This window comes from Neophocaena asiaeorientalis, unplaced genomic scaffold, assembly GCF_003031525.2.
Source record: "Neophocaena asiaeorientalis asiaeorientalis breed wild unplaced genomic scaffold, Neophocaena_asiaeorientalis_V1.1 scaffold67, whole genome shotgun sequence".
Taxonomy (NCBI): domain Eukaryota; kingdom Metazoa; phylum Chordata; class Mammalia; order Artiodactyla; family Phocoenidae; genus Neophocaena; species Neophocaena asiaeorientalis.
The window spans coordinates 10,940,371-10,964,546 of record NW_020173731.1 but is presented as its reverse complement, the minus strand read 5'-3'; the positions used below and the strand labels follow the sequence as shown (position 1 = coordinate 10,964,546).

The following is a 24,176-nucleotide window of genomic DNA, read 5'->3' as shown; positions in this document are numbered from 1 at the left end:
CCAGGACGGTTCTCTCCTCCTACATGCTGCTCCTATTCTTGTTGGCTTCCTCTAAGACTTCCCTGCCCCTCAAGACTTGGTTAGGTGTCCTTTCCGTCTGCCTGCTCCCCAGCAACCCTCGGGTTACCCCTATGGTCATAGTATTGACATTGCCTAGTCATTGGCCCACCTCCCCCTCACTTCAGAGTTGACTAGTATGTTGGGGTTTAGTGTATGCCAAGCACAGTGTCTAGTCCTTTATGTCAATTATCTTACTGAAGTTGCTCAACAACCCTAGGAAATACGTATTAGTACAGATGAGGAAACTGAAGCTCAGAGGGTAAATGGTCTGCTCAAGGTCACACAGATCAACGCAGACGATCTGGGATTTGAATTCACGCCTGACTCCAAACCCTTTGCAGTCAATTGTAAATTGCTAAGAGTTTACAGGGTTGAGCACAGTGAAAGCATGTGCAAGGGCTCAGCAAAGAATGGCTATTATTATTTGACCCAAGCAGATTATAAACCTCTGGCAGGAAGGAATCTTAACCCATAGGTGCTTGCACCCTTTGCACAATACCCCAACCGAGGCTGAGTCAGTGTGTGGAGAGCAAGGACAGAGTAAGGCTTCTGGAATATGTCCCAGAGCAGCACTGATTGCTTCTCAATAAATGGCTGATGTTTTCTATCACGCATCTCTGTATTTAAGAAATATTTCTTGTCGCACTCTGGCCCCTTTCCACTTCTGTGCGAGGAGGGGGTGGGACTACAGAGGGGGCCCAAAGCAACAGTGGAAGCTGCTTTTTGATGAGACACACAGGAACTACCAGCCACCTAAATAAACGTCCTCTTTATTTTACCAAATATAATTTATCAGTTACGTTGACATTTGTCAATTCAGTTATAGTCACTATAAATAATTGTCATAGGACACAGTTCTGTAACTTTTTAAGGATAGAAGCGTAAACCAATGTTGCTCCTCACAGCCAGGCCACAAGTCCATGCAGTTTGTGCAATCGGGGGAAAAGAAATGGATCTTCCACGAAAGTCATGAAGTCCATTTTCTTTCCCTCTCACCCCGCAGTCCTCCCTCTGCTCACACACTCAGGGGTTGGGGCACGCCTACCTTCTTGCTTTTGTGGCAAAGGACACTCCAGAATCCCCCAGGGCAGCCTGGCTGAACTCCAGAGATGAGGAAGCGGTGAGTGACTGGGGCAGGGGTGACTGCACACCAGAGGGGCACGGCCTCAGGGGCGGAAGAGTTGGTTTTGGTGCCTGTATAAGAGTCTGTGTGCAAATGGGTTTGGAGGTGGAAGACAAGACGAAAGAAGGCCTGAGGAAGAGCAGAAACAAGGCCAGGCTGGTGTTAATAAACTCTGCTGGACACAACCCCAGCTAGATAACCTCTATGATTCCAATTCTAAAGTTCTAGGCTCTGGAAGGTGGCCTGGGTGGAAATGGAGGGAGAGGAAAGTGTCTGGAAGTAAAGGGCAAGTTCCTGGGATAAGGCATGGTAGTGGTAAAAGTCAGGGTCACTGCCTAGCCTTCCCCTGGAGAGGGGCCCTTTAGGCTACAGAGCGGAGGGCTTAAGGGAAAGCTGTGGATAGACAGGCTGGAAAAAAACCTGCATCCAAACGCCCAGATTTGTACATGTGAGTGTGGACAACAGAATCCTGATCTGTTCACGGTAACGTGTGGGGAAGGTGCAGAGACTCCAGTGTTCTCCCAGTCTTGCGCTGGGCAGAGAAAAGTGGAAGCAGTTGGTTGATATCCAGCCTTCTAGTTCTGAATCCTCTTTTGCGTGGCTGGTGAGGAGATGGGGGGAAGGGAGGGTGAGGAAGCGGGGTTTAGGGAAATCAGCAGTGGCTGAGCAATGGGGCTAGGGGCTCTAGCCGTGGCCAGTGTTGTGCACAAGTGGGATCCAGGAGTGGAATCTAGAGGCGGAAGCTGGCTCGGTGACAAAGATGGAAATACAGCGAGGAAACTCTGCCGGATTGAAAAGGGCACATGGCCTTTATATCTAGGAACGAGGCGAGGTTAGAACTGTGTTTCCCTTACTGCTGGCTAGTCAGTGCCTGTGCAAACAGGACCTGACACGTAGTAGGCACTCAACAGACAGTGCTCAACAAATGTTTCAGACCGTGCCTGCAGAAGAGCTGCTCTTGGGGAGGCTGTGTATTTGCTGAATGAATGAATGAGTGAATGAATGATGAATGTGGGCAGAAGCCAAGAGAGAGGAAAACTGACCTCCATGGCATGAAAGAATGAGCGATTTCAGGAAGTGACAGGGTCTAAGGTGACCACGTGATTATGTCTTCAGGAGAACAGCAGCAGTGAAATACCCCTGGTTGCCCTCAACCTCCCAACCATTTTTCACATACCCATCCTCCGTCCCTAATCTTGGAACCCAACCCGGCAAGCTCTGGTAAAGGTCGTGATTAGAAGCATTTAGAGATAAAGGTTGAACAGAGATAATCAGTTCTCTGGGCCCAGGGAGGATGTAGATCTTGGCAAACTATGGGTAGACATGGGTCAACAGGGAGACCAGGCCACTGCTCATATCTTCCTGAATGAGACAATCAATTGGAAAGAAGATCAAAGGGAGGGGGCTGGTGGTATTTATCAGGCAATTGGGTAAGGAGCATGTACACAATTTAAGGAGTTCACCTCATTCTTTTTGAGAGCAGGGTAGAGAATAGGGCTAGGATTATTTGGGGCCAGGAGCAGCTGTCTCCTGCTTAGTGCTTTGAAGTTGGTCCATTTCTAGAAAAAGTATGTGTGTGTGGGAGGGGAAGGGAGAGTGACATTTATCCCTCTGTTCAACCGAAAAGAAAAAAAGAAAACAAAGACAAACCCCCCAAACCAGAGCCCACTCACAGAGGCTGAGTTTGCTAAAGCTAAACCAAATGTCCCCAGATCCCAGATGGAAACCCCTGCCCCAATCCACTTCACCTGGAGGCACCCACCATGAAATTGCACTTGGTGATTGTCTCAAAAATCTACTTGTACTATTCATCTCAGTCCATCTGTCCTGCCTGAATTCTTGCTCTACAAACTTGGCTCAATGTATAAAAATTCCCATTGAAAATAATGAGAATTCGGTATCAAAGTGAAGTCCTAGAAAGAGTTGGGAGTGTCGAGTGGGGTGGGGTGGGGTGGGGGAAGAGAAACCAAAAAAAAATTTCACACAGAAAGTGCAGAGAGGTGGAGAGAAGGCCGAGTGACCAGGCTTAGTCCCCGACATCCGTGTCTCGGTCCCCAATGAGCCAGAGGACATGGAAGCTGAGTGCTAGGAGCCCAGTGCCAAGCAGGTCCCCCAGGGCTGTCAAGTACGGGATGGAGAAGTTGTCCGGGTCCAGGCCCCGGCCCCACATCCAGTGCACCATCCAGTCTGCGATGTACAGGAGAATCAGCACCTGGAGAAACAGAAGGGCCCAGCCTGCAGCCATCCCCTCTCTCCAGGGGGAGACAGAGGCCATGCCATCAACCCATTCATTGCATCACAAGGCTTGACTATCCACAGTCCTTAAGCTGGGACAGCTCGTCTCTCTGCCCCAGCAACCCCTCTATGTTCCTTCACCCCACAGTGACCACCTTGAACAGATGACAGGAGTAATTCGAGTTCTTTGGGAAGGAAGAGGCCCCTACTCTGTGGAGTTTCCCACATCAGCATTACATTCTGCTCCCAAATTTACTAAACAAGAGGCTTCCTAATTGACATCCCACTGGTTGCAGGAATTCAGCCCTCTTGCCTCTAATTCTGGGTCATCCTATCCTCAGGTCACTCCAATTCTTGCCATGTTGGCCTCTTTGGGAGCCCAGCAGGGGGCTGGGGGTTGGAGTTTGCCTTTCATACAGGGATTTGTCCTCAGAGCAGAGTGGAATAAGGACGGCGTTTGAGGCTGCTGCCAGCACAGCTGTCTGAGTAACAGTTGATTATCCCAAGCTGCCTTCCTCCTGACCCTTCCCATTCTGCTGTTGTGGGCTCAGAGAATGCAAGTTTATTTTAACATTAGTCCTAGCAAAACAGAATTAAGAATGAGTCGGCTAAATACAAAGCAGACAGTGCATACCAATTCAAAAGACGTTTTGGATTATCTGCTGCTTTGATTTATCTGTGCCCTTGCTTTTCTTCCATTACTACAGAAAATTAAGAATGATCTAGATTAGAACCTTGCTAGTGGGCCCAGGAACGGTAGCATCAACAACAGCTGGGAGCTTCTGAAAAATGCAGCATCTCAGGCCTCACGCTGGATCTCCTAAATCGGAATCTGCATTTTAACAAGATTCACACGCACTTTTAAGCTGGTGATGAACTCAGTCTAAAATATTCTGGTGGAGTGGGCTGGCCTGCATCTTTGATATAGTCTGCATGATTCCTGACATTTGGGGATCCCCAAATGACTGCATCTGCGTGAGAATGAAACGGTTTCTAACGGTAAAGCTCCAACACAGTCATTTGGGAGGTTTTACTCCTGACTGTACTTTGTAAATACTGTGGTATGCAAATTCTGCCCTGAGGGGCTCAGATGCCGGAACCAGGGCCACTGGGGGATCCAGAAGCCAGAAGTGATACCTATTTTTAGGCAAACCTGGTTGCTCTCCTGTCTTCTCTCCAAGGAAGCCAGAGGTTACAGTTCTAGCACCTTCACGTTCCACCTGGCCCCACACACGGCTGCTTTGGACTCCTGTGGCCCTGGCCCCAGCCCTGGGTGAGGGCCAGCCCCCCATAACTTCACACCCTGGCCAGCAGCTGCAGAAGCATCCCAAATAAAGAGCGTGGCCAGAAGGACTTCGGGACGTGTCCCACGAAGGGAATGGCGGCAGCTGTCCCCACATTCCAGCCTCCCGAGCAGGCCCTGGGACATATGGCTGGGAGGGGGCAGTGAGGGGATCAGGAAGAACCTTTAGAGGGGATCAAGTGCCATGCTCCGGCCCTGCACAGGCTAGAGAAGACAGTAGAGGTGAGAGTGTCCCCCAGCGTGTTCACAATGGGGAATGAAGCAGGGCCCATCCTTCCCGACGTGGCCAAGGGCTACCCTCCAGCCACAGACCCTCGGTACACACACCTTCCCTTTTCCCACCGAGTGTGCTTCACCCCAACTCACAATGGGACGTGGCAACTTGGGTAACTGCCGCGGGGAAACTGCATGTGGTTGGCCCAGCCCTTGCTAGGATGTCTTAACACACAACATTTCTAAAGTTGGGGATGAGGGGTTGGAGTTATGGATAAGGGCTTATCAATAGGGGACTGGTTAAATGAAACTATGGCACGTCTATGCAACAGGAGAGAATGCAGCCATAAAAATCAGGGTGTTCTGTTCTTCACATATGGGTGTGGAATGATCTCTAAGATAAATTGTTAAGTGAAAAAAGCAGGGTGTGGACAGCACTATAGTGTGCTACATGTGCATTTAAAAAAAAGGAGGAAAATAAGAAAAATATGTATGTTTGCTTGCATAAATATAGAATAAACTTGAAGGATACATAAGAAACAGATATAAACAACAAGGTCCTACTGTATAGCATAGGAAACTATATTCAGCATCTTGTAATAAACCATAATGGAAAAGAATATATATATTCTTATATATATATATTCTTATATATATATTCATTCTTTTATATATATATGTGTGTATATATATATGTATATGTATATATAAAACTGAGTCACTTTGCTGTACACCAGAAACTAACACAACACTGTAAATCAACTATACTTCAAAAAAAAAAAAAAGAAACAGATAACACCAATGACCTGTGAGGAACAGAACTGGATGGCTGGAAAAAGCAGAGAAAAGACTTTTCACTGAGGTTTCACTATGAACCTTACAAATTTTTTGAACTATGTGACTGTTATTACCTATTCAAAAAGCAAATCTGTAGAAATTGAAAATGTGATACTAAGGGTGAGTTTGGTTATAAGGGGGTTGCATAAGGGAGGCTTGTGGTGATGGAACTGTTCTGTATCTCGACTGTGGTGGTGGTTGCATGAATGTACACGTGATAGAATTGCATAGAACCACACACACACACACACACACACACACACACACACACACGAGTGCATGTTAAAACTGGTGCAATCTGAATAGCGTTCTGCATTGTACCAACACTGGTTTCCTGGTTTTGATGTTGTGCTATAATTATGCAAGATGTTACCACTGCAGGGAACTGGGTGATCGGTACATGGGATCTCTCTGCATTTTGGGGGGCAACTTCTTGAGAATATATAATTATTTCAGAACAAAAAGTTGAAAAAAAGGTAATAAAAAGCCAGGGAGAAAGCATCCTAGTATTACAGAATGGCAAGGTTGGATGGGATCCAACAGATTATCTAGTGCAGTGGTTTTGACACGTTTTCAAGCTGTGAAACCCTTTATTCAAATGAAATCTCCCAAGGAACCCCAGCGTCTGAACAGAACCACATGGAGCTGTGTGGCCAGGCTAGAGGGGGTGGCACCTGCCTGAAGTCCACCACCTCTGGTCCACTCCTCTCAATTTACAAATGTATCACTGAGCCTCAGAGACGTAAAATGACTGAGCAAAAGTCACACAGCATGTTAGTGACTTTGCTGGAACTACAGCCTGTTCTCCTGAGCCCCTGTCCAGTGTTTACCGGCCACACAGTCACAGAGAAAGAGTTGGAAGACTCTTTCTGGGCCAAGCCTGGACCTCCCCTCCCATCCATGCAGGGCAGCCCTGGCCCCCGCCCCCGTGCCCCTGCCGGTCCGTACCTGGAGCAGTGCAGCTGTCATGTAGAAGACGATGAAGATGAGTGTAAGAGTGGTGTGCCCGCCCTGCATACAGCTGATGGTGTAGAGGAACACCAGATGTCCTGGGACCACGAGGAGAAAGAGGACCCGGGCCGAGCGAGAATTCACATCTGGAACCAGGGGAGAGATGGTGTGAGGAGGAGGGGAGGAGGAGAACGGGCTCCAAGAGGCCTTTCCAAGTCAGGAGGTACCACGCTACACTCCAGGGCAGCAGACAGCTGACTATCTCTATGTCTCCATCCCATGGTCCCCAGCCCCCAGGGTGACCCAGGAAAGGACAGCCTTCCTGCCTGGGCTCTGCCCTCCAGAACAGCTGGTACATACAGCCCAACAGAGAAGGAGAACCTACATATGCAGGCCCCAGCTGTTTCTGAAGTGATGGAGTGAACCTAGGAGGTGGGGACTCTGGCATTACCGGGACTGAAGAAGGTGGTACAAGGGCTGGGGCAGCGGCGAGGGGCTTGCCCAGAGTTCTCCCCTGGCATTCCGTTCATGTGGAGGAAGGTGGAGATGCGGCTGGCCTGCACAGCCACCAGATTGCCCCCAACACCTGCGGAGACACATAAGACCTGAGACGTGGGGGTGCGGAGTGGGGAGGGCACGACCCATTCACCAGACCCCAGGAAAAGAGTGAGACACTAAGAAGGAAGACAAAGACACCCTTCCTTCCAGGGAGTCTTCCAGGCTCCTCCCATCCCCCATGCTATGGAAAGGTGGCAGTCCCACGTACTCCTAACACGGCTGAAAGTGCAGGAAGGGACACAGGTGGATCTGCAGACTCAGGGAGCCTGCCTTCTCCATCAATGCAGAGTGTACACCTGCGGTCAGACACAGCCGAGGGGACAAGGCCCTGCCTGGCTCAGCCCCTCTCCAAAGCTCTAGCGTGGACCCAGGCACGCAATGCTCATGCGCTGGTTCCAGTAACAGTTTCAAGTAGCAGTTCAAGTCGTGAACTATCTGAGCTGGACTCTCTTGCCTGCTAGAAGCCTGACTGATACAAAGCCCCCTAAATCCTCTGATCCCGCCCTCTTCTTTCCCCTAGGCAGCTAACGCCAATACCTCACCATTAATCACAGGTGTGAAGACAGCCATCCCTGCAAAGTTGGGGTCTGAGACAGTCTTGTCCAAGATGAGGCCTCCCACACTACACAGACACAAAGACAAGACACAAAGACCACTGAAGGCTTCTGTTCCGGACCTCGGGATGAGAGGTACAGGTCCATCTGGATGTGGGCAGCAAGGTGGCTCCCAGGAGTCCCTTGTCCTTCCAGTCCTCGCCTCCCCTTGCCAGACCAGCTGATGCTCCTGACATACACACTGGCGCAGCACCCGGAGCAAGCTGGGGCAGGCAGCTGTCTCCTTTACCCACCTCCCAAGTTGGCTAGAGGAGCGGCCTGCTGTTCTGCCTGCTCAGTATGATTTCCCCTTCTGGTAACAGTGCTGGGCTTTTCCTCAGGGAACCACCTCTCTCAAACTCAGTCACTGTGGTTCGAGTGACACTGCTCCAATGATGGTGAGGCCCCAGGCCCATCCAATCAGAGCGGCACATCCCTAAGGCCACAGTGATTGGTTCGGGGATAGCCACATGACTGGATGACAGCCAATGACATTCTATAATGGGACCCTGCAGAATCGTTGAGAGAAAGAATCCCTGCTGGAATCAGTAAGCATAAGGAAGTGCAAACCTGAAGCTGCAGGCCAACACAGAGAAAAGCAGAGCTGAGACATGGAGAATACTGGGGCCCTAATGATATCATTTATGTCCCTGAATCCAGCTGTGCCTCTTTAGTTCTCTAAGCCAGTGTGTTCTGCTTTCTAATGAAACCCATTTCAGATGGCTTCTGTCACTTGCACCGGAAGGACATGTGACTGATCCAGTGTTGAAGGCATTTCTAGGGTCTGTGCCGCACTTCCTCTTTCTGGGGCTTAAAAGTGAGTCTGTGGAAGGGAGGGGGGAGGGGGAGGGTGGGCATCAAGAGCCCGAGCCTACCTGCTGATGGCCATGGCAATGATGACAGGCTCCCAGCCTGAGTACAACACCTCCCTTGTGGCTGGGCTCCGTCGAGCCAGCACCACCCAGACAGGCAGCAGGGCCACGAAGAAGGCACACACCAGGGGGTAGATATATTGCCAGACATCTGAGAGAGGCAGAGATGGGAGGGAGGTGAGCACTGCGGCTCCCTGCTCCCAGCCTCCCCCTGGCTCAGCCTGCAAATGCCCCAACTGATCAACAGTAACACCACACTAAATGCCAGTAAATGTATTACCTCATTTGATGCTCACTGTAAACCCGGGAGGTGGATGGGGCCAGCCTTTTCCATTTGTCGATAAGGAAACCAAGGTGAAACCTCCTCAGACATTGAACTTATTAGGGGCACAGACCAGATCCTAGGTTTCTTGCTTAGATTCCCCAGAAATCCCTATCTCCCCTCTTCTTCTTCATTTTGCAAGCAGATTCCAGCCTCTAGTTCCTTTCCTTTGCCCTTTCCCCCTTACCCCTCCAAGATAAGTGAGAATATACAGCACCAAGCATATTTCTCAAATACTCTCACCCCTGCGCCTGCTGCCTGCATGAATGTGAGATAAGTACTTAGCCTCACCTCTCTAAGGCAGGGAGTTATTACAAACTGTGCTCCAACCAAATAGTTAAGAACATAGAAGAAATCCTTACACATGTGCAAGCCCACTACCATCTCTCCCAATCCCACCCAGGAGTCCACCCTGGTCACACCCTTGATTGCCTCAGCCTCACCCTGCTCCAGGTAGAGTCCCCAGCTGATGCCTGAGAGCAGTGCCAAGGTGATGAGGTCTCCCAGGCTGGCAGCAATGGGCGTGGCCACATTGTCTGGGTTGATTCCAATCTTGCGAGAGCCAATGATGACTCCAATCATGATCATGCCTGGGGAGGAAGGAGAGGGGCCAGGCAGGGTAAGAAGAGATAATGGGGTATCAACCAACAAAAAGAGAGACTGGAGGTTTAGTTGACACCCCTGGGGCAGCCCTTCCTACACCCCTGCCCCTCCCTTCCCTTCCTTACCCAGTACCAGGGAGGCAATGAAGGCCGTGGCCACGCTGCTGGCACAGAGCAGGAAGGCATGTGGGATACTGAAGTGGCCGTCAGGGATCCAGCCAAAGACAACGGCTGCGATGGACGCCAGGAAGCCCACCACCGTGGCCTGCACCTGAGGAGGGGAGTGGTAACTCGGAGAGCAGAGCGTGTCTTAGCTGAGGTCACTGAGCACTTAGCCAGACCTCTTCCTGCCCTCAGCAGCCCCAGGAGGCAGGCGGGGCTGGCCTGTCCAGTCCTCCCAGGCTGGAATGATGTCTTTATTTATTTAGTTTCACACCAGACACAAGTACTGGGTAGTGCACCCTGCAGGAACCCAGGACATGTTACTGGCTGAATGAGTGTTCCTCTGGGGATTGGGGGAGGTTCAATAGAGCCTGAGACTTCGGTCCAGACACAAGGCCTGGGACTCAACGGGGAAGACTCCCAGTTCAGAACCTGTGTGGCCTCATGGGGAGATGGGACAACAGCAGTCAAGGACCTGCAGCACTCCCGAGTCTCCTCCTGAGTCTGATCTGTGGGGACACAAGCCCTCTGCACCACCGGAAGCCAAGAACTGACAGTGGAGATACTGGGGTCCCTCCCATCTTGGCTGTTTTCCTGGGAAACCTGGTTACCTCCTGGAGTCCCTTCGGGAGAAGCCAGTTCAGCAGGATGCTGGAGCTTTACTCAGGAGTCGGCCGGGGCTGACTTAAGCCTTTCAAATTCCTGACCAGGGAGGAAGCTTAGCCCCGCCGTCTCTGGTCCCTGCTCTCTTACCTGGATGAGGGCCATATTCCCAGTGATCAACCGCCAGAGCTCCTTGGGTGTGTCCATGTGCCCGATGTTGGCCTGGGAGAGGGAGGACAAGGGTCTGGAGCTCCCTTGTCCAGAGCTGGAGCTCCCTGCAGGCTGGAAAAGGCCTGCAGCTCCATCCGTTAGGACCTTGCCTGGATCAGCAGGCAGTGCATGTGACCTAAGACTCTGGGACCAGGACGTGACCCCCCAGGGAAAGTGAAGCAGGGTCGAGGGACTGGGGTGAGAGGCAAGGAGCAAAAGAGCCTTGAGCTCCTGCCTCTGGCTGGGGTTGGGAAGGGGGCTCCCAAGGCCGCCTCCTCTTCTCCCCTCCTCTCAGGACGGCCACTGAGCAGAGGCCGATTCCATGCTCTGCCCTGCTCACCTGGGCAGCTCATTCCCGCATGGGTTAAAATGGCCTGATCCTTCCCTGGCTCTGAAGCCAGCTTGCCATCTTAGGGGAGAAAGGTCAGCTGCTGGTGCAGGACGGAGGCCACGAGAGTGTTTGGGAAGGAGTGAGGCGGCATGGGAATAGGCCAGGAGGGCAAGTTGGGGAGGGCTAGGCTGGCTGCCACTTCTCTCTGCTGCCTTCTCCAGGCTCATGGCCGTGCAGGGACACCCCTGTCACTTGGCTCCCGTGGCCTCCTGAGTTGTACTGCTTCCTGCCTCCCACCCCATGGGGCCTGTATCCGGTTCAGTCTCCGAACCATGACGGCCGATCTAAGAGTCTGGGGAGGTGGGAGTGATGAGCAGCCCCTCCTCATCTATTCCCTTACAGAAGAGCAGCCTGCCATGGGGGAAAGGGAATGGGGTTGGAGGGGGGCTGGGAAGGCCTGGCTCTGCTCCTGCCCAGCTGCAGAGTAGGGCTGGAGATCAGAGGAGGCCCCCATCTGTGCAGGTGGAGGCACCAGCATGATGCTTGCCTGTCAAAGCTGCACAAACAGTCACGAGGCGGGTTGCGAAGCAGGGGGTGGGGCAGGAGGCCAAGGATGGCTGGGACATCCAGAAACCGAGCCTGGGAACCACTCTGGGCAGGGAGCTCCTGCCCAGGGGCAGGACAACCGGCCTGGGGTCTCCCTACTCCTTTCCACCCCAGACCCACACTGCAGACCTGGACAGTTGAGAAAGGCCTGTGGTGATCTCCTAGTCAGGCTCTGTGCTGCCCCCGAGTCCTCTGTGTGTCCCATTCCTCCCAGCCAGGACACTCACTGCGGTGGAAAGCCTTGATGCCAGGGTCATTTCCAGGTTCCCCTTAAGCCCCAGCAGTGCAGGCACCAGGATGAAGACCTCTGTCACTTTCTGGAAGACTTCCCAGTGCTGCAAGGCGAAAACAGAACCCAGGCATTTCAGGGCCCCAAAGGGCTGGCATCGAGGTTGAACGTGAAACTGAGTCCTCCTAAAAGTGAGTTCCTGTTCCAAGGTTATGATTAATGTCTTTATCCAAAACTTTAATCCCTTTCTTGTCCCTTCTGACCTCAATCCTGTGCTAACTGAACACCAATCAGCCAGAGTCAGATGACTAAGATTTCTGAGGTCAATCATAACATCATTAACGTACACACTCAGGCTGTTTCTCTAGGGCAAAATGAGCTAACAGACCCTTGGGTCATGGACCACCAGACCATAGACTCTTAAACTCTGAGTCCCAAAACTACAATTAAGAAATGTCACAAGACGATGATTAACCCCAGCTTCTTTGTTCTTCCCCTTTAAATCCCCCTCACTCAGAGACCAAGTGGGAGTGGATCTGAGGCTTGTCTCCCACTCCCTTGCTTGGTGCCCTGCAGTAAGCCCTTACTTTGCTGCGAACCTGCTGTCAGAGTTTGGCTTTCTGTGCTGTGGGTACAGGAGCCCTTGTTCGGTTACAACTGGATAGTCTGGGAGCAGGGGCTTGAGGAGAAAATGGAATCAGCAGGGAGTGAGCACGTCAGACGCCTTTCCTCCAGGAACCCTGGAAGCAAACCAAGTCCGTGGTACTCCAAACAACAAAGCCCCCCCTCCTGCCACCCAGAACAGGGGAGACGTGGAGGGTCCCTTCCAGTCAGGAGGCCCTAGCCCGTCTCTGCTTCTTCTGCCTGCTTTGTGGAGCTGGGGGAGAAGACGGCAGGGACCCACACAGCTGAGTCACCCCGGGCTGGCTTATACCCCAGAACTCCTTTGCGATCCCCCTTCCAATTGTCTTCAGTCTGGTTTCTCTGTGGCCTCAGCCTTGAGCGGTGTTGTCTCAGCTGTTGAGCACTGGACTCCATGGGGCTGGGGTTGAGGAGATTAGAGAGTTTGTTTGGTTTCTATCTATCTCCAAGGGCTTTGTGCCTCAGCCACAGCAGCTCTCCTTTAGAACAGGCTCTGAATTAACACCGTGGCCCCCAAACCTCAGAGTGTTGGTCTGCAAGAGGTTTTTCATTCCTCCTCTGCATTCTCTCACCCTACAGACCTGCCCCAATCTCTCAGTCAGGAAAGGTAAGTGTGTACCCCTGCAAGGAAGAGCACTGGACTGGGAGTCAGGAGACAGGGATTCCAGCCCTGAGACCATCAGGCCTGGCTCTCCTACCTATTTCTTCAGCTAACATCTTTTAAGTCTGCACCACGTGCCAGCCTAAGGCTCTATGTGCATTTTCTCATTATAGCCTATCAACAACCCAGTGAGGTAGGAGCTATTATTATCCCACATTGTAAATGAGGAAACTGAGGTTCAGAGAGCACTGCACTCCTTAGTGCTAAGTAGGAAAAATGTAGGAGCCAGGATTGGTTATTTGAAAGCTACTTTAGTTGCAGTTGAAACTGAAGACTTGCAAAAAAGGCTGGGACTGGGTTGCCCCAGGGCAATGTGGATTCCTTTCCCCGTGCCTTTAACTGTTTTAAGCATGGAAAGCCTTCAGGTTTGGAGAGGGGAGGGGTCAGGAGGCCAGACAGAGGTATGCAGGCTGATCAGAGCATCAAGGTCAGGAGGCAAAGTGCTCTAATGAGCAAAGGCACTGGACTGAGAGTCGTGGGTCTCCCACAAGAGACCACAAGGATAGGCCTCATGCTGTGTCCCCAACATCCTCCCACAGAGACCAGCAGGGGTACCTTCGACAAGTTATAAGGGCCTTGAGCTCTTGACTATAAAAGGTACACTTCAGGGACCAGATCAGATGGTCCCTAAAGGCAATTCCAGCACTGACAACTCTATAGTTAATGATGAGCAAGGCTGCAAATCAAACGCACAATGAGATATCACCTCATACTCATTAGGATGGCAACGATTAAAACACAAAACAAAATAGAAAATAACAAGTGTTGGTGAGGATGTGGAGAAACTGGAACACTTTGTGCACTGTCGATGGAATGTAAAATTGTACAACCACTATGGAAAACAATATGGCAGTTCCTTAAAAAATTAAGGAGAGGGACTCCCTGGTGGCCCAGCGGTTGAGAGTCTGCCTGCCAATGCAGGGGACACGGGTTCGATCCCTGGTCTGGGAAGATCCCACATGCCCAGTGGCAACTAAGCCTGTGCGTCACAACTACTGAGCCTGTCCTCTAGAGCCCGCGAGCCTCAACTACTGAAGCCCATGTGCCTAGAGCTTCTTAAGGACGTTATATTGGGCTTCCCTGGTGGCGCAGTGGTTGAGAGTCCGCCTGCCGATGCAGGGGTGCCCCGGTCCTGGAAGATCCCACGTGCCGCGGAGCGGCTGGGCCCGTGAGCCATGGCCGCTGAGCCTGCGCGTCCGGAGCCTGCGCTCCGCGACGGGAGAGGCCACAACAGTGAGAGGCCCGCGAACAGCAAAAAAAAAAAAAAAGGGCATTATATTAAGTGAAATAAGCCAGTCACAAAAAGACAAATATTATATGATTCCACTTATATGAGGCATCTAAAGTATTCAAATTCCTAGAAATAGAAGCAGCATGGTCGTTACCAGGGGCTAGGAGGAGGGGGAAAAAGGAAGTTCATGTTTGTTTAATGGGTGTAGAGTTTCAGTTTTGCAAGATAAAAAAGTTCTGGAGATCTGTTTTACAACAATGTGAACATACTTCACAGCACTGAACTATACATTAAAAATGGTTAAGATGATAAATTTTATGTGTTTGTTACCACAGTTAAAAAAAAAAGAGGAGCACGGAAATCAGAGGGGGCTAAGGCCAGGATTAGAGTCCAGGGGAGGCTGGACACTGGGGAGTCCTATAAAGGCAAGGACCTCTCTTTTCCTGTTAGAGTTCTTTTTGTGGGTGTGTGTGGGGTGTTGATGGCAGGGGGAGTCCCTATCAGGACCCAGGGGAAGGGCTCATCTCGCTAGGGCTGGAGCGTATCTGTACCTGAGCTCCTGGCCTAGCTCCTCACTGGTGGAAGGCGCAGGACTTTTTTAGGGAAGGCTCTTCTTTCTGAAAACTAAGGATGGGAAAGAAACCGCCTGTCCCCCAGCCACAGTTGCTGAGCTTTCAGGCACCCACAGGAAGAGCCAGGAGGGATGCAAATCCCTTTTCATCCCTGGGCCCCCAAAGAGAAGGCAGCCCCAGTGAGCCCCGTCTACGCTGGAGGAACTCGGGGACTGTTGTTCTTGGACAAGGCCAGCACATAGCTCTGGGGCGCCAGCTCCCAGCAGGCAAGGCCGTGCTCAGCTCTACCTCCTCCTCCCTCACCTCAACTGGACACGCAGCTCCAGAGACGAAGAATTCTCTCTGCTCCCCTCCCCGCCCCTCATAAGGGTGGCTGACCTATAAGGGTGGTTTGGAAGCTCCGCTCAAGAGCCCAGCCTCGTATCCCCTCCTCACTGCATAACACCTACCCCTCCCAGCTTCCAAGCCACAGGCTCTGTGAAAAGCTTTGATCTCCAGGTAGGCGAATGTAAAATATATGTACTTATTGGCAGAGTGAAGGAGCACGGAAAGAAATACTCCAAGTGTATGCCAGCAATATTTTCTGAATTGTTTGTAAGGTATATTGTTTGTCTTTACGATTAAGAAAAAAAATGTATGAAGCTCAGCTAAGCCCCTCCAGCTGCCTCTATAAATACTCCCAAATCCCTGCATCTCCCAGCTCACAGGCACCCTCTCCTTCAACTACACAAGGACCTAGAAGGGATAGGGTTTTAGCAGCGATAAGATTCGGGACAGACAGGAAAGGAGAACCAGCGGCTGCAATGACAGCCCTATGCAGAAGTCTTCCCGGCCAGCCAGGATACAGCCCAGAACCTCACACCCCCTGTGCCCCTACCCAGCAACGCCCTGAGCTGGCACTCGGGTCAAAGTAGCCAATGCCTACACACATACTTTCTTCACCCACCAAAGCCTCTCAAAGACACAGCTCAGGCAGGGGAGCCTCTGACATGTATGTACACACACACACACACACACACACACACACACACACACACACGGCTCTGAGAGAGCCCAGGAAGCAGGCTGCCCTGAGGTGAGGAGTGGGTAGAATGGGTAGGGGCCCGACAGTGTCTCTCCTTCCTCCTTTGGCCTAATTCAGGCCCACCCTGTTCATCCTGGCTGGAAGTGCCTGCCCCGGAGGTCAAACCGGTCAGCCAAGCCTTCACCCACACCTTCCTGCTCTGCTGGGGATGGAAAAGGGCACGTTCCAGGAAGCACTTGGCGGGAAGTGGGGACAGAACACATCGACACTGCTTCTCAGAAATGCAGCTCTTCTTCCCTTTCCTTCTCTGTCCATGGATACAGGGGAGTGAGGGCTCACTGGGCCCTGATATTTTGGGGCTCAGGGATGAGACAGTTCCCTTCACACTTAGAAATAATCCCAATTCAGAACAATCACCCTAAGTCTCACACCTCAGTGGCCCTGCTGCTACTTCATCCTGATACTTCCATCTTGCCTCTTCCATCCCTCACCTCTTCTGGCCTCAAAGACAGACCCCTGCCTGCCTCTGAGTGTTCTGCCCTGAGCCTTCCCCTCCAGGGAGACAGCAGCAGGGAAGAAAGTCACAGCTTGGAAAAGCTGAAGTCAAGGACATGAAGAAGACTAAGATCCCTAGCAGCTCTGAGAACCAGGCTGTGGGAGAACCTGGGAAGGTGGGCTGGAGTTACCTTTCAGGGTGAGGAATAAGTCAAGCTCAGATTAGAGTAAACCCAACCTTCACCTGAGGCGTTCCCCCGCCACCTGCAGACATCCTCTAGGTGTCCAAGGAGAAGGGCCTCAGGGCAGCACCCGGGTACAGAGGGCTGTACAAAGTGTGATAAAATGGGTGGACATGTGGAACCTGAGTGTCCTAGCCAGGAATGCCAGCAGCCACGGGGGCAGGCCAGCCATGAGAGGAACGCTTCTTTCCCACTCCACTTCCCTAAGCCCATGCTTGCCATCCACTTTCATCTTTGTAGACTCTTCTGTATACACAGCAGGGAAGAAAAGTGAGAGGAGGAGGTATTTCGGGGAGGGGGTGTCTCCTTTCCTTGGGATCCTCAGCAAGTGAGGAGTGAGTCAGGATAAGGAGCTGGGAGTCTCACCTGTTTTAACACAGCTGGGTATTCCAGTGAAGGTTGGCACACCACCTCCTGCCACCCCCATCCCTCAAAAGGCTGACAGAAGAGGGGAGTGAGATGCTCTGCAGCCGCCTAGGACCAAACCAGGAGGTGGGGCAGGGCATCTGCAGCATGGAGGCTCCTAGATCCCAACCCCCTTCAATTCCAACACTGGGCCCAGTCCTGCTTTCCTTCCCAAATGCTATGGGAACTTTCAGCCACGGTGGGGAAGTTGCAGCAGACTGCAGTCCACTTAAACCTTTCCTACTTTTGGCCAGTACGCCAGCCCCTTATCTCACTGCAGAGGCTGGTTCTACAGGCTGAGTGGTGAGGAGGGCAGATAAGAGGAGAGAGAAATGGGCCTGGGGAAGAGACTGGGGCTTCTGCAGCAGTGGGGAAAAAAGGGGGGTGCCCTGGACCAAGGAGACATCTGTACCAACATGGCCTTCTGCTCAGCTGCTCTGAGACACTGGGGACACTCTACGGCCAGCTCCTCCTGATGGCCCCAGCCTCTTAGGGCCCCAGATTCTGTCCCACTGAAGGTCATCTTAGCTTGTGAAGGGGGAATGCGGTGTGAATCCTTAGAAATTGTCCTGCTTTTCCCGAATCCGAGATTGTCAGACACCGCTTTTGCCCCCTTAGATATGGAATAAGAATCTCCCTGTGGTCCCTGATCTTTCTGCTCCCACCCCTGCCATGATATAACTGCAGCCATCTGCAGGGCCTGCTCCAGACCAGCTGTGGCAGGAGGCTGGGGGGACGGGGATAAGAACAAACCAGCCATTGTCATCCATACCAACTGGACCTTAGCTTTGGGGTGGGCCTAGGTGCCACACTGAGGGCGAATGTTGGCCCTCTGTGGGCACACTGGTCAGGCTCCAAAGATTCCCTACCTGGGTTTCTCAATGTCTCAGGACCATGGGTGAGGGGTGGAGGTGGGCAAGGGTCAGAAGTCTTTTCAGTGTGTGAGATGGGGGGAGGGAGGGGCCCTCTAAGAACTTTTGTGCTTTGCTCATTTTAGAATGTAACTCCAGCTGTTCCCGATTCCAGTCTACGCTGTTCTTCGGGGAAAGACAAAGAGAGCAGACCCCTCCCAGAGTCTTTAACCAACTGGCGAACCACAGCCACGGTAAAGGCCATAGAGGTTAATGGCATAGGTTCTGAGTCAGATGACCAGGGACAAGTTACCTAATCCCTCTGAGCCACAGGTTCCCTATCTACACAATGGAGATGGTTATGGTTCCTACCTCATGGGCCCACAGAAGAGGCCAACAGATGCTCCCCACTACCGTTCTTACTATCCAGAAAAGAAAACAACCCCTTTCCAGGTCACCACCAGATCCTGGTTCTATACCCTTTGGAGGCACCAAACCAGAACTGGAAAACTCTTAGAATGAAAACCAAGGCCACAGGAAAGGGATGGAAGAGGTGGAGAACTGCTACCCTGGTCTCATTTCTCCTCCTCCCATTACCTCCACTCGCTGCCCTAGAGGGAGCAGCTACCAGGGGGAGGAATCCAAAGCCCGCCTTCCTAGCTTCTGACATGAGGAACAATCCCCCAGATAACAGGTTAGGGGAGAGAGCAGGAATGACATAAATGTCATCCTCATTAGCAACCAAAGCTGCAGTGTTCTCCCAAGGACTCAAGCCAAAGTGGTCCAGGTAGACACCATTGAAAGAACCACCTAGAACCAACCACGCTGTTTCCTGGGACAAGGGCCTGGTGAGACTTGCCAGCAGGAGTCTTTGTATTACCACATGCATCGTTGGTAGGGTTGGATGGGAAAAGGGGAGGGGATGCTGAACTCCATGTCTTCCTGAGAGATTCCATGAGAGATTATATTTTGTCCCCATATATGTCACACAATTAGCACTTCTATGTCTCATCACACCAACACCGCCCCCCACCCCCGCAAATCATGTATCAGACAGCATGTGCCCACCCCCGATCCCCAGCAAGATCCTGCCAAGGTTACAGGCAGACAAGCAACACAAAATGCCTTTAAGAACCTTCCCACTTAATTTGAGACCCTCTTGGCAGCTGGACAAATTCCTGCCCAGCAGGGAGATGAAGGGGAGACTTGAAACTGAGCTTTCTCCTGTGGGTATCCTTGAAACCCCAAAGTAAAGGGAAAAGAAAGTATAAAGAGGAGACCTATCTAAATGTCTCCTGCTGAGCTGGGCTCAGCAGAAATGCCCAGGAGGGATGGCAGGTAACAACCCTATTCCATCTCTCCTCTTCCAAGCCTGAGCTCTGGAACCAATTCTGCTTCTGTTAAGCAATACTGCCCTGACCACCTCCCTGGGACTACTGAGCTTCCTCAAGGCTTCTGTAGAAAGTAACTAGACGAAGAAGAAGCCAAGGACATGATCCAAAGGGAAAAGTACTCCAGGAAACAGCAGCTGCTTCTGACAGGGAGGTGGAAGAAAAGCTCCAAGAGACAGTTTCCCAGGAGGAAAAGGTGGCTCCGGGCTCAGGGTCAAGAGCTGCCCTCCCCAGGTCCTACCTGTACGATGTCCAGCACCATGCCGGCAGCCACAGTCCCAAAGCCTGCCAGAAGGAAGGGAAACAGCACTTGCAGCCCGATGGAAAAGGAGGTCTCCTTGAGCGGGGAGGGTGGTGCGGGGCCACGGTCTGTGCTGACGTCGTCACTTTCATTGCTCTGGCTCCCGTTCTCCAGCAGGGCATCCTCCTCCCGAACCCCCTTGGCGTTGGCGCGAGACTCAATCACCACCACCTCTACCCCAGCCCCATCAGGCCCCAGGAACTCTGAGGTCCCGGCCAAGGGCTCTCGCCCGGGGCCATCTGAAGGGCAGGGTGAGGCAGTAGGGCCAGTCCCGTTCAGCTGGTGGACGTCCTTCGGCTCCGGCTTAGAGGACATGACGGGAAGGGAGGAGGAGAAGGGGGGAACTCTTCTCTCTTTGTTTGCTTTCTCTCCCTTTCTAACTCTGGAAAGAACTTAGTCTTGGGGTGAACCCAGGCTTGGTCGCCGTGGGACCTCTTCCCACGGCTCTCCGCTCCTATCAGGTGCTGCAAAAACTGATCCACCAACAGGCAGCCCCATCAAGCACTGAAGCCACGAGCTGGAGGGGAGCAAGAAACTCCTCACCAGACTGCAGCCGGCCACTAGGGGTGCAGAAGCCTGACCCAGCTGGCCAGCGCTGTGCTTGGGGGAAGCTTCTCTGGCCTCTCAACTTCTTTGGTTCTCAGTGCAGGCTTCTCAGAGCAAGGGCCATCCAGAGTAGAAGAGCCCAGCTAAGTCTGGGGTGCCCTCTGAGGTAGCCCTTCTTTCATTAAAGTAGCTTGAGTTGAGATCTTTCAGAAGGCAGCCTCGGCCTGGGGCTGTGGCTCCTTCCCCCGCCTCTGGTTGGGCTCCTTCAGCTTCCCACAGCTCCTCGGGCTCTGCTGGTCCCAGGGCACTGTCTGCTGTCTCTCTCCTTTTTTCCAGGGATGTCCTTCCTTCCTGGGAAGACCTTGCGCCTTCCCAAATCCCTGGTCCTTAAAGTCACAAGAATCTGTATGGAACACCTTATGTATGAAGAAAGAAGACAAGAAAAAGAGAATGTTACGATACAGCAAAGGACAGCTCCTACTGGGAGAATCCTCCCACAAGGCAGGCATAAAGAGTTTGCTATTTGCCTTCCTTTTTTTCATTAAATCACCCATTCCTGCCCTGTGACATCTAGATGCCCAGAGGGCACTATGCCTGCCATGTTCCCAACAGGCAACCCACTGCCTCACAGGGACCACCACGGTGGTCAACAGCAATGAGATGTGGCCAGCCTGGGATTAGGGAGATGCTACGCAGGAGACCCTGGCATTGCCTTCTCAGTGACCGGGGATGGGAAGGGATGTCCTGGGGGAGATCCCTTCTTGAATGCCCATTAAGAACCCAAGATTATTAAGGTGTGGTCTCCCAGTGGGGTCAGTTACAAATTCAGTCACAAGCTCCCTGTAGCCACCCTGCTGTTGAAAGTGATTGTTTATAGCCACACAGGGCAAATAAGCAGGGAGAATTTGATCACTGAGTGAAGGTCCCCCGACCCCTAACAGCCCCAGCCCCTGAGGAAAAAAAAACAACAACTGGGAGGACTTCCTGGGCAATGGGGCAAGGCTGCCAGACCAAGGCCAAGAGCCAGAGGCCTACCCACTCCTGCCCTTGAGAGTCAACAGTGTTACAGAAAGCTCAGACACTGACTTGGATCCAGGCCTCTGTTCCTACTTCTCTCCCCCTGCTCTTGGCCTTGTGAGCTTGTCAGATAGGACAAAGGTGTTATCTCAGTTTGAAGGGAAAGACGGTAAAACTACTGGTTATTATGCACACATTTCAGTTCTCTAGGTTCACCCTGTTCCCCAGGGTTATTGAGAGTTGGATATAATGTAATTCTCAAAAAACAAAAAACAAAAGCACCCTCCAAATAAATAAGTAAATAAAACAAAGCAAAATGAAAAGCAAAGCAGCATAAGCCAAAATGCACTTGCTCCCAAATGCATGTCTCTCTAGCTGTAATGGCCCCACTTTTCTTGCCTAAAGGAATCCCCAGGCCTTGATCCCACCCTATTCCAGCTCACCAGAATAGCTCTCCAAGTAAAAAATAAATTTAAAGAGAATTTCCCTAGGAAAGATGAATAGGTCCTTAAGTATTCCAAACACACACAATTAGTCAACTCCTGTTTGGGAAAGGGTGGATCAAACTCCAGTAACTGGCCCATGGGAACTGTTTTCTCTTTCTAGTCACTCACGTCACCAGGACTCCCTTTTCCAGTCTCCTGAAACACTGTCCTGTGGTTCTTTCAAAAACCCTCACTAGAGATCCAGGAGGAAACCTCTGAGCAAGAGAGTCCACTGCCCCTTGCCAGAAAAGTTTCTGAGTCCGCTAAAACTTGACCCTCCCTCCTCCTCCCGTCTTCCTGGCAGGTCACCTAACCTGAAAGGGGGGCTCGAAGGAAGAGAAGCCAGTCCCTCACCCCACTCCTTCCAGTAACGAAGACTTCAGATGGGCCTAAGGCCATGGGATGAAAGAAGCAAAAGTGACCCAGGATGCCCTGAGGAGGGGACAAAAAAGACCGTCTTAGTATCCCCAAACCCCGGGAGGGAGAGGTATCTGGGTGGCCCTCCCGCCTTTCCCCGATTCAGACTCTGCAAATGCGCTGCGCTCCAGGTCTCCCGCCCTCGCCACCCACCCTCTAGACCCAACAGGACTGACCTGCCCCTCGCTGGGAAGGAAGGGGGGCGCCTGGCGTGTGGCAGCAGGGACCCGTGGTCTTGGGGGGTGCAGGGATCCCCCTCTTCTCATCACTCCTCCTCGGCAGTCCTCCTCGGCCTCCGGCGTGCCCCCCACACCCCCAGCCAAGGCGAGCGTCCAGCCGCGACACCCGGCTCGCTACATTTCGCCTCTGCGTTACTGCGAGGCCGCCGCTCCGCTTCCACGAAGGGGAGGTGGTCAGGGAGGGAGTGCAGGATATACCGCCTTGCTCCCGGGCGGGGGCTGGGGGACCCGGACGGGGGACCGTGGGGCCGAGCTCACTCGCCCCCAATCGCTTCTTGCCCGGGGACTTGGGCCCGACTGGTTGGCTGCTAGGGGCAAACGTGATCTGGGGCAGACTGGGTGGCACCCCCCCCATCAAAAATAGATTCTGGATGGACAACTGCAGCAGCCAATAGGGGGCGGGGGAGGGGGCGGGCTCAGACTCGGCCTGGCCCCTTTCCTTCGCTTCGAGCCGCGGAGGCGGGGCGCCAGCAAAACGCAGTGCGAGGAGTGACCGGAGCCAGGGGCTGGCTCGCGGGTCCCAGCGCCCATCCGCCGGCTGCCTGAGGTTCCCGCTCCAGGCGCCTTGCCACCTCCCTCGGGCCCGCCCCGCCGCGCTGGGACCTTTCCTCGCTCTTTAAAGCCGTGTGCGCCTGTGCACGTCTATCCCTGCATCTTGAATGTTTCCTTGAGCCGGGGAGACTGGGAAACCTCCCCGTGAAGCCAGCCATCTCTGACCTCCGGGCCTCAAGCAGCCATCCCCGTGCTCTTAACCCCGCGCTTGGTTCCCGGAGAGAACCGTCCCTACCTTGTTCTCGGACACAGCTCCTCTCCTGCTGGCTAGTCTCCTCGCGCTTCCGCCAGAATCCGCATTCCCCCAAGCGCGTGGCTCAGCCTGATAGAACCGGCCTTAATAAAGTCCCAGCCTTGAAAGGGGCGGTGGGGGGGGGGGGGGGGGGGGGGGGGCAGCCTGGCTTCCTCTGATCCACTGATCCTGGTGGCAGCATGGGAAGAGATGTCTCCGTCCCTGCCTAAACGAAGTCCAACTTTCCCTGACGCACCTTATGGGATCAAAGAGGGGTGTTCCCATTTCGCCGTTTGCCACTTCCTCCCTGGGGTATCTTTACCTCTCTAACGCAATTTCAGTACAGGTTCTTTTGGGGATGTTTTTGTGCAGGGGGTGTGACCTCCCCCATAAAGGAACCGCCTCCCCCATAAAGGAACCGCCACCCCCAGGTTTTCCCCTCTTGTCAGTGGAACCTGTGACCAGTGGTTCCTTCCTGTCATTTTCCTCCCGGAAAGTGGCTAAGGGGTGCATTCGAGCATGACCCTAGACCCCTGGATGGGTTTTGGAGTAGAGGAGTGCCTGGGGAGAGAACACAGTGCTGGGTATGAAGCTTTTGGCTGCGCCTTCCTCTTTCCGAAGTACACGCACCCCCCCAGCACACACAGCAACAGGGGCAGGTGATTCCCTTGGGCAAGGATGGCAAACGTGTACAACCTAGCTCCTCACCTCCCACTCTAGTCCTCAGGATTATTCCAGTTTAGCTGCTGGGAATTTGCATCAAGGGCCTGAAGTCTCACAGCACCTAGTAGAGAAAATGTCAGTGTCAAAACTGGGGTTCTAATTTTGGCTACAAACACTGAGTCTCTCCGCCTGGAGACAGAAGTAACTGCTAGACTAGGAAACATTGGGTTTCTTCCAAAGGATCAGTTTTTCAATAGGTGGTGTAGGGATGGGTGGGGAATTAAGGTTGATGTATCTGGAGACTTTTCAGTCAGGGGCTGGAAACAATTCCTGCTCCATTCAACAGTCTTCCCTGCTCCCTTTTCATCTTGCCGCAGCTAATCCACCTGTATGTAAAATC

At 52.6% G+C, this 24,176-nt stretch overlaps 1 protein-coding gene across 2 annotated transcripts; it reads right to left on the bottom strand.

Moving 5' to 3' along the window:
• Window positions 1-814: 814 nt before the first annotated feature.
• On the bottom strand, window positions 815-22,652 carry SLC41A1 (solute carrier family 41 member 1). 2 transcript variants are annotated; one of them, XM_024751051.1, is made up of 11 exons: window positions 22,267-22,652; window positions 19,566-20,587; window positions 11,809-11,916; window positions 10,585-10,656; window positions 9,796-9,940; window positions 9,511-9,657; window positions 8,749-8,896; window positions 7,823-7,902; window positions 7,174-7,308; window positions 6,720-6,868; window positions 815-3,395 (listed from the first exon to the last, which is right to left on the bottom strand). In XM_024751051.1, the coding sequence occupies exons 2-11, from the start codon at window positions 19,938-19,940 to the stop codon at window positions 3,210-3,212; spliced, it is 1,545 nt and encodes a 514-aa protein (XP_024606819.1). In that variant the 5' UTR covers window positions 19,941-20,587; window positions 22,267-22,652; the 3' UTR covers window positions 815-3,209. The 2 variants fall into 2 exon arrangements, with proteins under 2 accessions (XP_024606819.1, XP_024606820.1); XM_024751052.1 differs by lacking the exon at window positions 22,267-22,652 and adding an exon at window positions 22,028-22,093.
• Window positions 22,653-24,176: the final 1,524 nt, after the last annotated feature.

Coding starts and splice junctions, on each gene's coding strand:
- SLC41A1 (XM_024751051.1), bottom strand. CDS start 19,940: ATGTCCTCTAAGCCGGAGCCGAAGGACGTCCACCAGCTGAACGGGACT. Junction 6,869..7,173: donor TACCACCTTCTTCAGTCCCG/GTAATGCCAGAG, acceptor CCCTGGTTCCAG/ATGTGAATTCTCGCTCGGCC. Junction 3,396..6,719: donor TGACAGCTGCACTGCTCCAG/GTACGGACCGGC, acceptor CTGTTTCTCCAG/GTGCTGATTCTCCTGTACAT.